At 43.2% G+C, this 15,329-nt stretch overlaps 1 protein-coding gene across 1 annotated transcript; it reads right to left on the bottom strand.

Moving 5' to 3' along the window:
* Positions 1 to 11,817: 11,817 nt before the first annotated feature.
* LOC133110631 (neuropeptides B/W receptor type 2-like) lies at positions 11,818 to 14,094 on the bottom strand. The gene is made up of 2 exons (XM_061220867.1): positions 14,059 to 14,094; positions 11,818 to 13,583 (listed from the first exon to the last, which is right to left on the bottom strand). The coding sequence occupies exon 2, from the start codon at positions 13,569 to 13,571 to the stop codon at positions 12,555 to 12,557; it is 1,017 nt and encodes a 338-aa protein (XP_061076851.1). The 5' UTR covers positions 13,572 to 13,583; positions 14,059 to 14,094; the 3' UTR covers positions 11,818 to 12,554.
* Between the last annotated feature and the right edge of the window lie 1,235 nt (positions 14,095 to 15,329).

Raw genomic sequence — 15,329 nt, 5'->3', positions numbered from 1 at the left:
TATACCCGGTCGTAAGCACACGCGCTACGCACATACCGAACGCGCGCACACACGCGCACGTGGTATTTCACACACACACACACGCACACACACACACACACACACACACACACACAGACACACTTTGTGCGCTACATCACCTGATTTCACTAATGAGCTTATTATCTGAACCAAGCAGGTAAAATAATTAGTGAAATCAGGTGGCACAGGGCAGGGGTAAATACCTGCAGACACTGTGGCCCGCAGGGCGTGGAGTTCAGTAGCGCTGCTATAACTCCACAAGGACACTATTTTCAACAAATTAACACTTAAACCACACACACACTCTACACACACAGGACGAAGGGGCTTTTTTTTTTATTAACGAAACAGTTGTCTTAATGTCAGTGATGGTGTGGATTTTGAGTGCAGTGGATCCTCGTTTGCCCTCTGGTTGTAGCTGTGCGGTCAGGATCAGTGTGGGCGACAGTGTTAGGGGAGCAGGGTGACACTGGCAGTAACGGTTGGTCAGTTATTTTATGTGTGTATTTATTACCAGTGCTCTGAGGGTGTTTAGAGCCTGGGAAACAGACCGATCATGGCCTTAAATATTCAAATCAAGTCGGAGCGATCCAGACATAGCCACTTCTCCGCTACTGCAGAGACGCGGAACGTTCGGGCCTCTCTCTGTGGTTCGACAGATCTCCTACGATGCAAAAAACACACCGGATGCTTAATTTCCCTTGGCAGTTTTTAAAATATCTTTTAAAAAGCAAAAAAAATAAAAAAAAGAATATAAAAAAAAACTATTTCTATGATATTGTGTTTTGTAACTCCTTTGTTAAAGGATTAAAACAAAAGGCTTTTGCGACTGAATAATTTTGCTGAAGAAATACAAGTGGTGTTTATCATATAAATATTCATGTAAATACGAATGTACAGCATAATTATGGTCCATCAACACCCTTCATCCCATAACTATTCAGCTATTCTGTCGTGGTGGTTTACTGTGTTGCTTCCTGCACAGGATGTAAAATGCAGCCAGACCTGCACCGCAGATGCATACAGATGAATGTGAAATGACAGTCAACCCAAGCAAAGACTAAAAAAAGTTGTGGAAGATGTAGAAGTACTGCCTCGCATTACGGATGAGATTTTAACGCTTTGTTTACTTGATGTTCTGCGTTCGTTTCCTCACTGACTGAACAGCAAGACACCCAGTCCAGTCCATTGATTGCATGAGATGCTTTGCCAAAGCTTGAAGCTTGCAAATCTTTTATTTATTTTTGAACATTAATTAAACGGCAATTTAAAACAAAGCAGTGACTTTGCCTTTTCCTTCTGACTGTGTCTTAAAAACATGTAAGCTTCAACTAGCTGCACTTTCGAGGTATCCAGGTTTGGAGAATGTCATAATTTCTGCGAATCCTTTGAGGTATCCGGTTTTGGTGGAATTTCATAATTTCTGCGATTCGTCTGCTGCTCGCCGTTTCCCCTACTCCTGCTCTTCACTTCCTTCAGAGGAAACGACAGGAGGCGAGATAAAGAGGGAAATGTAAATAAGTCAGCCATGGCCTTGAGGGTCTGCTCTGTTTTCCATCCGCCTGAAGAACTGTTGGCCTCGGACCTCACCTCCGCTGAAATGGGTCTCAGCCTTTCATCAACCGCACGCTTCTCCTCCCCCCCCCCCCCCCGGTGAATGGGGAGCCGGTCCTGGCATTACGCCTTGATTCTGTGGGGCTCATAATTACATCTTGTCATAGAATTACTCAGGATAATGGCCAGGGTAATGCACTGTCATAATAGCAAGTTTCAATTCAGTGTTCAGTGTGTGTGTGTGTGTGTGTGTGTGCGCGTGTGTGTGTGTGTGTGTGTGTGTGTGTGTGCGTGTGTGTGTGTGTGTGTGTGTGTGTGCGTGTGTGTGTGTGTGTGTGTGTGAGTGTGTGTGTGTGTGTGTGTCAGTGTGTGTGTGTGCGTGCGTGCGAGTGTGTGTGTCATGTGTGTGTGTGTGTGTGTGCGTGCGTGCGTGCGTGCGTTTGAGTGTGTGTGTGTGTCGTGTGTGTGTGAGTGTGTGTGTATGTGTGTGTGAGTGTGTGTGTGTGTGTGTGAGTGTGTGTGTGCGTGCGTGCGTGCGTTTGAGTGTGTGTGTCGTGCGTGCGTGCGTGCGTTTGAGTGTGTGTGTGTGAGTGTGTGTGTGTGTGTGTGAGTGTGTGTGTGCGTGCGTGCGTGCGTGCGTGTGAGTGTGTGTGTGTGTCGTGTGTGTGTGTGAGTGTGTGTGTGTGTGTTTGTGTGCGTGTGTGTGTGTGTGTGTGCGTGCGTGTGTGTGTGTGTGTGTGTGTGTGAGTGTGTGTGTGTGTGTGTAGTTGAGTGCAAACAGCATGTTGGGTTACTATTAGAGCTGGGCTATTAGCTATTAGAACTGTCCCTCAAGGCCACTGAGAATTCAGCGACTTATGTGTCTTCACAAATTGAGTCAAACAAATGCTCATATTGGTGAACACCCTCCCAATTTCTATTTGAAGGTGATCACGTTCCCCCTTCAGGCCAGTTTATAGTGATCGGCCGATGGATATGACCACGTGTGTCTCCAATATTTTATCATTGCTTGACTTTGATATTGAATGCTCTCGCTCATAAAATGTATGAACATGTAACCCCAGAAGGACACACTGCCAAAACGCAGACATAAATGGCTCCTTTGTAGCCCACCCGGTTGGCAGCAGTGGGTAATTCGATATCAATTCAACACACATTTGGACCACACCAGGATCGCATTCGGCATGCTAATTTGGCGTTATACGAAATTTGCACCATGCCTAATATTGTTAATCTGAGAGATATGGGCCAACAAAGTTAGCATTAATTTGCATGACTTTCACTTGCCCTATCTCTATTACTGTAGGTCTTATATAACTTTATAGGTCTTCACCAGCTCTAACGTTTATATATATATACAGTCAGTGAGAACTTTATTATTTGGTAGACCTGTACACTAGCTTGGTAATGCAAATATTTAAAGGAGCACTGTCAAGCCTGTTTCAATTGAGTTTATTTGGATTAAATGCTTGAATTACGTGTGTAGGCATCTTTAAAATCACTGTCAGGGTAGCCGTTTCCTAAATATGGGGCAAAACTTCTAAGGGCAAACACTTCGAACGTCACTGGATGTTTTTGGCTTGAATCTCCGGCCCATGTTTCACAGAAAACGGTAACGGGTAACGGGTGCTCAAACCCTTGAATGTTTATGGGACGGCTACCCATCCAGGCGATCACATGACACTCCCGGAAAACACGGTAACGTTAGCGTACAAATATCACGGAACCTACCTTGGCTAGCCTGAGTGATATGAGGGACAGCTTTGACTTCGCTACTTAGTTAGAGGACAAACTTGTTGATTTTGATGAAGAAATACAACCTTACAGAGGAAGAATTGCGTGAGCGACAGACTGCGGAGGACGAGGCAGCCGAAGCTCATGGAGAATACTTTGGAAGAAGTATCCACAGCCAAGGGGTCCAGGAGGGCAACTAAGCAACAAGTAAGTAAATATCTAGCTAGCAAGCTGTATAAGAACGTTGGTTGTGGATACTTTTTATGTTTCGGATATTTGAGTCATTGCCGAGATGTTACTTATTTGAATATGGTTTTGTATCACCCCCAAAAACAGCAATAACCCACAAACGCGTAGCTCAGATCTAATGAAATCATACTCCTGAATGCCGAATTGCCAGGTGAAAGAAACAATTGGACATCATCTAATTCACTGTTATAGATCGAAGGAAGTGTGGGGAAGGTTTGACATGTCACTGAAAAATATCACATGCTGATTTGTATTGCTCCGACACCAGCCTAAAGCCTTATTGCAGGGATCAGCAACTCAGCAAATCAGAGTCCTCACGGGCTGAGACCTGCTGGTTGTTCATCCTCCCTTTACCTGGGAGTCAGGTGTTATGACAGTCTGGCCAATCAGCTGAGCACTGTTGTCCCTGGAGAAAAGAAAACCATGGCTAGTTTTGGATACACCCGAGTGTGCATCTTCTCCCATCACCGACATTCCACAGACAAATAACATCCCATAATAAACATGGGAGCCATTTACAGAGCTTGTTGTCTGGTCAGATGGAAACAGAGCAACAGTTAGGAGGTATGTAGATAGATGCACATTATAAACCATGTGCAAATTACATCCTGTAGCGTAGTGATTAAGGTACATGACTGGGACCTGCAAGGTCGGTGTTCTAGCCACAATAAGATCGGCCCAGTCATTGGGTCCTTGAGCAAGGCCCTTAACCCTGCATTGCTCCAGGGGAGGATTGTCTCCTGCTTAGTCTAATCAACTGTAAGTTACTTGGGATAAAAGCGTCAGCCCTTTTATGACATGTAATGTAATGTAACATCCACCTACCAGCTGTACAAAAATCAGATCCATACACTGTACGGGAGACGTGCAAGCCGGATGAACCCGGAGAGGCAGAGCGGATGGCTGAAGTGGAGTCACGGTTTCCCCCCCCTCCCAGTCGCACTGTCGCTCAAGCTGATGAGCTGCCAGGAGACGCTTTGACTGCTGCTCCTTAGGACACAACAACACGCTAATTCACACGGGCCACAGAGTCATATGTGCATATCCATGCAAGAGCGTTAGGACTGTGTAACGGTTACACAAAGACGTAGCGTTTTTAAAAAAAAAGGTGTTTCCGCTAGTCGGAGACATGACTGAAAGAATAATCATTACCCAGACTGACAGGCTGCTTTGAATTTGTCATAATTGGCTTCTCAAAAGCCAGTGTTCATGTAGCGTATTCTATGTATAAGGATAATGTATGGGACAGCTGCTCAGAGATGTGATGCTTTGAAGCATATTGTATTGAGAAGGCATTTCTATTCTGCACTTGTGTCTCCTATAGCTCAGAACGTCACTCTGCATAAGGGCATGTGCCACATAAATAAACACTGATCAATTAGAATGAGGTGGAGCCTGGAGGCAATGAGGCACGAGAGGAGCTTTCACTCACCATTCTCTCTCACACACACACACACACACACACACACACACACACACACACACTCACACACACAAGCACACATGCACTCACGCACACACAATCACGCTCACACACACACACACACACAGACACATTCACGCACACACACACACACCCACACATACTCACGCACACACACGCACATACACACTCATGCACACAGTCACGCTCACACATGCATACTCACACACACACACACACATGCTCACGCACACACACGCTCACACACACATCCACACCCACTCATTCACACACACACACACACACGCACACACACACAGAGTCACGCACATACACACACACATACACACACAGTCACGCACACACATCCACACACACACTCATGCACACACACACACTCACACACACTCACGCACACACACATGCTCACGCACACACACGCTCACACACACATCCACACACACTCATGCACACACACACACACACACAGAGTTACGCACATACACACACACATACACACACAAACAGTCACGCACACACAGTCACGCTCACACACACACTCATGCACACACACACACTCATGCACACACACACACTCACGCACACGCACGCTCACAGACACACACACACTCACACACACACACACACTCTCACGCACACGCACGCTCACACACACACACACACGGCCCTCCTTCTCTGGTTTGATCCTCCGCCAATCATAAAGTCTAATGGTTACAGCGCAGGATACAGAACCATCCCAATAGCTTACAGAAACCTGACTGAGCTCTCCTAATCCCTCTATTACTCAGAAAAGATGGCATTACTGTGAAATGGCTGTGTTACTGTATGATGGCTGTATTAAGAGTCACAGTATTTTGCTGCAGTGATTGTGCTATAGTGAGCCTGGGTCTAATGTTTTTAGAAAAGCCCAGTGCAGATTTACTACCTCTGTTTTGTATGCTCCCCAGGGCCATACATTTAATAACAGCAGAAAAGTTAGGAATGCTTTGAGCGGAGACAAGTCCCTGGGCAGTAGTCAGACTCGCCACTAAGGAACACACCGCGTAAAAAACTCTTCCTTTCTATGCAGTCAGCGGTTCTGTTCCGCACCGGGCCGGAGTTTTTGTGCATATTTTCTGTGTTTCATCAGGTTTCACACATATGATAACAAGAACAGCACCCCCCCCCACCCCCCACCCCGCTCCCCCCCACCCTCCACCCTTCCCCCAAACAACAGGGGGCCTACATCCACCCACCTCACAGCCTCCCACCGCACCAACTACCTTCTCCTCTGTGGAGGGGAACAATATGGCTCATTATTTCTTTGCTCCTTGGTGTGCGAGTAGGCGGAACTCAGCACAAGGCCAGTGTTTGGAATAGATGGGCAGGATAATAGGCCTGATTAGCCTGTACTGTGAGGTGCACCTTTTCACATATTAGCCTGTGAACCCCATTTGCATATATTTATATACATCCCGTGCGATTATTTTCAGCCTCAATGGTGGCATTGAAAACGTAGGCTGGGCCATCTCAAGGCTCATCGGCAACCGACGCGTAGCTCCTGTGGTTCAGCGGTGTGCGCTACACTGACTGAGCGCTTAATTAGGGACGCCTGTACACCAGCTTGTTACTGCAGATATTTAATCAGCCAATCATGTGGCTGCGACTAAATGCGTGAAAGCATGCAGACATGGTCAAGAGGTTCAGCTGTTTTTCAGTCCAGCCGTCAGAATGGAGAAGGAAAGTGACTTTGACAGTGGAATGATTGCTGGTGGTTTGAGTATCTCCAAAACTGTATATAATTGTTTTGGTGATGTGCAAGATTATACAGTATTTCCCAGGGCTCATAGTTGTGAAATGTCGCCCCCCCTTGCCCATTTCTAAAGAGTGTATTGCATCAAGATATGGCCCATAATCAGGGTTAAGAATATTTTACATTACATTAATGGCATTTGGCAGACACTCTTATCCAGAGCGACGTACAGTTGATTAGATTAAGCAGGAGACAATCCTCCCCTGGAGCAATGCAGGGTTAAGGGCCTTGCTCAAGGGCCCATCTTATTGCGGCTACACCGGGGATCAAACCACCGACTTTGCGGGTCCCAGTCATGTACCTTAACCACTACGCTACAGGCTGCGCTGTTTTAACCATGAAGGAATTCCATATGGATGATGGCCTGGTGCATATGAACATTGTATCTATACTTTATTAGTGAATGTGTCACAAGTGTGTAAATATGCCCACACATTACTTTTTATTCTTTTAATTTTTTATTCACCAGTTTTTTGGTGATCTAATTTTTATACACACTATAACTATATTCATATTTGGCATAACATTGTACTCATTTTGTATTATTTGCATTTTGTATAGTTATGTATACCCGGAGGAAACCCACGCAAACACGGGGAGAACATGCAAACTCCACACAGAGAGGCCCCAGCCGACCGGGATTCAAACCCAGGCTGTGCCACCCTATTCATAAATTGTGTTTAGAAAATCAAACTCTTATTTTCTCAATGATTAGACACAAATAAAGTCAGCGCTACCCTGAGAAACAAAAGAGAATTCCTGAGTATAACACTAACATTGTGATTTTCCTCATGTCAGGTCCAAGGAGCCATCACAAAAACGGAACCGAGCTTTGTCAATAGTTCCCAAACCACAAATTACACATTCAATCTATCTTTCTGTCCCATGGGCGTTTTCCATTGTGTACAGGTAATGAAAGGCTGGCCAATTTCATGGTAATTTTTCAAAGAATGATGTTTAAAGGTAGCAGCCTGTTTACCAAAGCAGTAATAAGTACATTTTAACATATGTATACATAATAGAAACAGTTGGTAGCCATTGTGGAGGGATGGATGATTCTCAGCGAAAATGAGTGCTAACATTGGCATTACTGGGAGAGAGCAGGTGGTCCTGAAAATAGGCCACCTGCCAACTACTGGAGAATTAAATATGGAAAAAAGTTACAAATATTGACAAGGGGAAGAGCTACAACATCCACAATACATTTAAACAATATTTATTTTTATTGTTGTCTTGTATGTTCCAACATAGGAATCTCAATAATGAAATCGTGACTTACTTGAAAATTAATGTAGGTATACACAGATCACAATTTTCAGACAGAATTGGCTTTGCTCTGATCACAAGACAATGTTGCCTTTTCATATTTTATGTATTTGATCAACAAGCCTGTGGCTTTCAAGTATGAGCCTGTGTAGGCTCACAATAGTTAAAACTGTAAATTAAAATAAAATGTAAATAATTATTAATTCATGAAAACAAGATTAATTGTGATTAAGTGTTGGGTAGATTAATCTGGTACTGATTACAAATTACATGGCTGGAAATGTAATTAGTAACATAATCTTTTAGATTACTTTTGGATTACTTCTCGACTACTTCTGACATAACAGTGGTTTATGTGTATAGTAATCTTAATCTTAAAAATAAAAAAAGACATATACAGTACTGTGCAAAAGTTTTAGGCAGGTGTGAAAAAATGCTGTAAAGTAAGAGTGCTTTCAAAAATAGAAATGTTAATTGTCTTTAAATGCAAAGAGAGTGAACAAAATAAAAATCACTTGCTTATAATCAGTTGTGTGATTAACCAATTATACCAAACAGGAGCTAATGAGCATCAATTTAATATTGAAAGAGAAACAGCTGTGTAGGAGGGTTAAAACCTGGTGAGGAACAGACAAACTCTGCTTCCAAGGTGAGGTTGCCGGAGACAGTTTAATGTCAGAAGTCATACACCATGGCAAGACTGAGCACAGCAACAAGACACAAGGTAGTTATACTGCATCAGCAAGGTCTCTCCCAGGCAGATTTCAAGGCAGACAGGGGTATCCAGTGCTGACCAAGCTCTGTTGAAGAAGCACAAAGAAACGGGCAACAATGAGGACTGTAGACGCAGTGGTCAGCCAAGAAAACTTAGTGCAGCAGATGAAAGACACATCATGCTTACTTCCCTTAGGAATCGGAAGATGTCCAGCAGTGCAGAATTGGCAGAAACCAGTGGGACCCAGGTCCACCCATCTACTGTGCGGAGAAGTCTGGTCAGAAGTGGTCCTCATGGCAGAAACTGCGGCCAAAAAGCCATACCTCCGATGTGGAAACAAGGCCAAGCAACTCAACTATGCACAAAAACACAGGAACTGGGGTGCAGAAAAATGCCAAGTTTCTCTGGACTGATGAGTCAAAATGTGAAATATTTGGCTGTAGCAGAAGGCAGTTTGTTCACCGAAGGGCTGGAGAGCGGTACAAGAATGAGTGTCTGCAGGCAACAGTGAAGCATGGTGGAGGTTCCTTGCCAGTTTGGGGCTGCAATTCTGCAAATGGAGTTGGTGATTTGGTCAGAATTAATTAATTCCTCAATGCTGAGAAGTACAGGCAGATGCTTATCCATCATGCAATACCATCAGGGAGGCATCTGGTTGGCCCCAAATTTATTCTGCAGCAGGACAACGACCCCAAACATACAGCCAATGTCATTAAGAACTATCTTCAGCGTAAAGAAGAACAAGGAGTCCTGGAAGTGATGGTATGGCCCCCACAGAGCCCTGATCTCAACATCATCAAGTCTGTCTGGGAATACATGAAGAGACAGAAGCACTTGAGGCTGCCTAAATCCACAGAAGAACTCTGGCTAGTTTTCCAAGAAGGTAGGAACAACCAACCTGCTGAGTTCCTTCAAAAACTGTGTGCAAGTATACCTAGAAGAATTGATGCTGTTTTGAAGGCAAAGGGTGGTCACACCAAATATTGATTTGTTTTAGATTTTTCTTCTGTTCATTCACTTCTGTTCACGCATTTTGTTAATTGATAAAAAAATGAACTATTAACATTTCTATTTTTGAAAGCATTCTTATTTTACAGCATTTTTTTAACACCTGTACGTTTGCACAGAACTGTGTGTGTGTGTGTGTGTGTGTGTGTGTGTGTGTGTGTGTGTGTGTGTGTGTGTGTGTGTGTGTGTGTGTGTGTGTGTGTGTGTAGTTTTTAAATAAAGTACCAGATTTTTGTAATCTGTAATTATGCAATCAGTCAATTGCTGGTGAACACTGGAATACTCCTTACTTCCTCCATGGTATGCTGCTTCGTTATGTATTTACAAAACAATCTTAATATTAATATTGTCTGTAGCTGTACACTAACACAACCCAACCAATCTAAACTGGATATTATTTACGAAGATCCCATTGTGAAATGCAAAAAAATGTACAAAAGTAAACCTACTTGTTAAAAGAAGATGACACATTTACAGGGAAATGTCACACGTAGATGAGCAGGACAGAATTATCACTGTCGCCCCCTAGTCTGTGAACTTGGATAATGTTCTGGGACTAAATGTGGTAAATGTTATTGACCTGGGCCCAAGAATAATAGAAGAGGGGGTTTTACCAAGAAACCAAAACCGTTACTTAATGGTTCACAGGTAGAAGTCAGTCATAAGGCAATTGTGTCCTCATTAGGGGAATTTTAAATTCCCTAAACTTGGAACTTCCAGTTCACATGGGTTGAATATAGAACTCATGCAGACAGTTCATTATTTTTCTTTAAAATATTTTAAAACATTAAACCAAATACCTTGAAATAAGTATTTGTATTTTGTATTATTTTGCCTTACACACCTATATTTCCCAGTGGAGACTCATCGTTATAATGACAGATCCGACTGTGTCACCCGTGAACCAGTGCCCCCTGCAGGCCACCCCAATAAACAGCTACCAGATCCCAGCATTTTTCACCCAAGCAATTTCAAACCTGACCACTGTCTACTTCTCTTGGGACTACAGAGGAATGGTACTGTATGTTTCTAAGAGTCTGTCTGGTAATAGGCTGCATTAAGCCAACCGCTGCATCTAGTCCTTGCAGTCTGAAAAAGGGTATGTTAGTGATATATTTATACTCATGGTTCTGATCATCAACATAAAAATGCTATTACTGACATCTAGTGTTTTATTTGAGCATTACACTTGTACTGTAAATCAGCAACCACGCTAATACAGAAATTACACAGAACAAAAAAAAGGGAAATCAGCCAGGCACCCTGCCTACTACAGTTTCCCAGTACTTTGTTGAATTCATTGTGCCATGGATCTTAAATTTTGCCCCTGGACCACTAGCAGCAAAAGCATCTCCAAAACAAAACATCAATGACCCACCGCCATATTTGACAGTACGTATGTGGTGCTTCTCCTTGTATGAATTCCATTTTGTCGGCAAACAAGTCGATGGTCAAAACATTATCTCGTTTTTTATACTCTCGTGAAAGAGCAAGTGATGGTTGTTAGCGATATAGTTCCTTTAGACTGAGATTAACTAAATTAAAGTAAAATTGTATTGCCAATTTCCCTTTGATTTTATCTGTAATAATTTTTGGCACCAGTGGGTTTCAGAAAATAATAGATTGCTAAATAAAAAACATTGAAACGTGAGTAAATGTATTGAAATAAAAGTTTTTAAAAGGGCTGTAATTCCTACACCGTTCACCCTATTTAGATGTAAATACCCTCAAATTAAACCTGAAGGTCTGCACTTTACCTCCAACTTCCAATATCATGTGGTAGACAGCTAGAACAACAATAACTTTGTCAATATCCAAATATTTATGGACTTGACTGCATGTTCTACGGGAGACAAGCATGGAGAACTATCACCAAACTATCAGAAAAAATAAGAATTCATCTTTCATTAACATCGACAAAGAAGGCGTGAAATATATAAATAAATAATCTGTTCAAAGTATTTATGAACTATTCAGAATGCTAATCTCATCTGTTCATTGCACACCCTTCAGTTTAAATGAGAAAGACACACGTTGTTTTGACATTTATTATTCAGCAAATACATGAATGAAACATAAATATCGAACAGCATGCAAGGTCATTTTTTACCTGCAGCTTCAGTGAAACTGAGTTAAGATCAAAGAGCATTTCTTTGGCGGGTGGCGATGAGTGGGAAACTACCTTTCCAGTAAATTCTAAATTAGTGAATTCCACGGCTTAAAATAGACAGAATCCTTGGCCACAGCAGGGTAGATAATACTATGGAGGAAGGAGGGGGGGTGCAGTAAGGGAAATTGTGTTGTTTTCACATACACACAGGAGCGGGCGCGCGATACATGGCTACAGTACACGAAGCAGAATACCTGTCGACTTTACGTCATTCGTTTTATGTTCATATATACATGGTGGCCTACAATACAGTTTGATCTTAATTTCTACTCATGTCAGAATGATAACATGCAATATGTTTTTCTACGCTTAAAACAAGCGTTTTTTATTTTTATTTTGCTGTGACACAAAAATGCTCCCATGACATTTTTGTCAGCCTCTAGCAGTTCGCCTTTTTCCCACCAGAGGGAGACAAACCCTCAGTTTAAAAAGTGCAATACCAACTGTTGAGAATAACTTTCTTCGTATAGTTTACTTATCAAATGAATTATATTATTTCTGAATTTGTGCGGGGGAAATGTTGAACATACTAAGTTCATGGGACTAAGGTGTCTTGAGCAGGGTTTTGTGTCTACATATGGCATGTATTCTTACTGTACGTTCAGGATTGTCTACACTCCAGCATTTTTTTGAACGCCTTCCTAAAACTATCATCGAGGAAGGCGTATAGGAAAGGGTTTAGACAAGAGTTGGCGTAACTTAGACTGGTGATGAAATAAGAGATTCCGATGACGAGCGGCGTCGAGGTCAGGTCCGTGGTGAGGGCGACGATGGTGCTCAGGTGGAACGGCGTCCAGCAGAACAGGCAGACCGCCAGGACGATGAACACCATGACCGTCACTTTCTTTTTAGCTTTGTCTAGAACCTTGGCGTTGGAATTCAGTCGCATGTTCCGAAGCTTGTAGAGCATCGCGGTGTAGAGGATGCAGATGGTAGAGACGGGGATGGCGAAGCCCAGGATCAGGGTGTAAATCCGGCTCGCTTTGAACCATAAACTCTCCGGGCTGGGAAAACTCAGGACGCAACTCTTTCTCTCGGTGTCGTCGGGGCTAACGTAAATCCCCGCGAAGACGGTGAAAGGCAGGACTATGAGAATGACCAGCAGCCACACGCAGATGCTTACGGTTTTGGCCGCGCGGTAAGTGCGGTGGGGCATCCTCTTCGAGCGCACGGTCGCCAACACCACCAGGTACCGGTCGATACTCATCACCGTGAGAAAGTATATGCTGGAGAATATATTGTAGTGATCGATGGAGAGTATGATCTTGCACAACGTCTCACCGAAGGGCCAGTAATGCAGGAGGTGTTCCGCAATGTTGATTGGCAGCACCAAAGTGAACAAATCATCTGCGATGGCCAAGTTCAGGATGAACATATTAGTCACCGTCTTCATTTTGGGCGCTTTGAGTATTACATAAATGACCGCCGTGTTCCCTGTCAATCCCACGGCACATATGACAGAGTAGATGATTGGCAGGATGATGTAGAAGTCCCGGTAGAAGGACTGCGGTGGGGGGACGCAGTTTGATTCGGTCCAGTTCTTAGAACCGAAGGTGTACAACTCCTTAGAGCGGTTGCACGGAGACTTTGTGCTCTCTGGGTTGGAAATATTTTCCATGCCTGTGGCTCACTGCATATTTTGGATACAAAAGAAATATTTAAGCTATATGCAGTTTCATTTAAGATAATTTCCACAATTTTAGTATAGAAGTGTATCTTAGAAAAATAAATTCTGAACTCCACAAAACCAACGAGGTTAACATATTATGCAACCATGAAACAAAATAATCAAGTCTTTATGCAGGAAGACAAAACCGATTGATTATGCTGCGAAAATAAAATACCGTTATGCCGTGTTGCACGGTGGATTTGTTGTAATAAGTTAAAGGATGCACAGTAGCCTACAGTACGCAGGTATGTATACATTTAAAATATATAGCAAACTACAAACATGAATTGGGCTTCTCACCTGTAACAGATAATGTATGTAATTGCCCAAATTACTGATAAATGAACACATATAAAGTAGTGTATATCTATTATTCGTATTAGCATTTCTGCACATAAACGGCGACGAATTGAATAAAACAGTTTGGAAAACTTACCGTGGTGCAAAACGTCGCCGCTCTCTCCTCAGTCGCTCAACTGCTGAGCCGAGCGCACCGTTTAAGGCGGACAGCTTGTATGTGTGACGTCACCCCTCGCCGCGAGTTGGCTGTCCATTGAAGTATGTTACTGTGGATAACGAAAAGGGTGAATGGTTCAATGCTAAGTCAGTTTTATTAAAATCAGAGTGACTTGCTGATGCTGGCATGTTTTCACAGTGTGCACCCGTGAAGATGCTCAGTGGCCAGTGGGTTTGGAAAACCACTAGCCACAGTGGCTAGTAAGCCAAAAGTTAAAAGTCTAGCCCTGATACTGACCAATGACTACTAAAAAGGGCTCTGTCACAGACAACAATGAGGGGAATCTGTGTTGAGCTACAGCGGATATCAGCAAAACTATCTGGATGGAGAGGTAGTCCTCTGGGTAAGTGGAAACATACCATAACTTCATTATTTTTTTGTGTGTGTGTGTGTGAATTGAACCTTTAATGAAGTTTGTTTGCAAGTTAGTTTACTAGCAGTTAGCTAGCTACTGGAGTTGAACTCTTGAAAGAGGCAAATGGAAACACAAAGGTCTATATCTGCACAAGCAAAATAGACTATTTTATTAATTAATTTGCCTTGTCAACACTTTATTTCCTTGTAGTAGAACTGAAGATGATGCTTGTGATGCAAAGGAGCTCATGCATAATCTCACTCGATTTAACTGCATGGCGGCTGTAAGTACTGGTTACGGGTAGAAGGACGGGACTGCCGCTGTCGTGTGGCGGTGTGAAAATCCGAGGTGTTGGAGTGGAAACAGAGTTGATCTGTGTCCCGGGATAGCATCCGGCGAGGCACGGCAACCGGGGGGAGATCGCCCCTTCCTGCGCATAACCAAGCTCAACTTTGGCTCTCGTCAAAACAACAGGCTTATAATAAGATGTGACGCTCGTGAAATCGAGGGAGGGAAAGAAGATGCGTTTTTCCACGTCTCTCCTTTCTCTCCGCTTCACTGCCCTCTGGCAGTCTGCGGGGGTAGACTGTATATACTGCCTGTCAAAAGTTTGGCGACCGTGACATCATTTATGGCCGTTTTAGCTTTGTAGTCCAGCACATAGGATTTGACGTGAAACTATCGGAGTAAAGGAATGAGTAAAGGAGGTTAAAGTGCAGACTGCCAGCATTCATTTGAGGGAATTTTACACACACATATCAAGTGATCCTTGTAGGAATTACAGCCCTTTCCATACATAGTCCCTCCATTTTAGGGGCATGATTAACATGATTTT

This window comes from Conger conger, chromosome 14 (assembly GCF_963514075.1).
Source record: "Conger conger chromosome 14, fConCon1.1, whole genome shotgun sequence".
Taxonomy (NCBI): Eukaryota; Metazoa; Chordata; class Actinopteri; order Anguilliformes; family Congridae; genus Conger; species Conger conger.
Note: the sequence above shows the minus strand (reverse complement) of the source record. Positions and strands in the feature narration are given on the sequence as shown.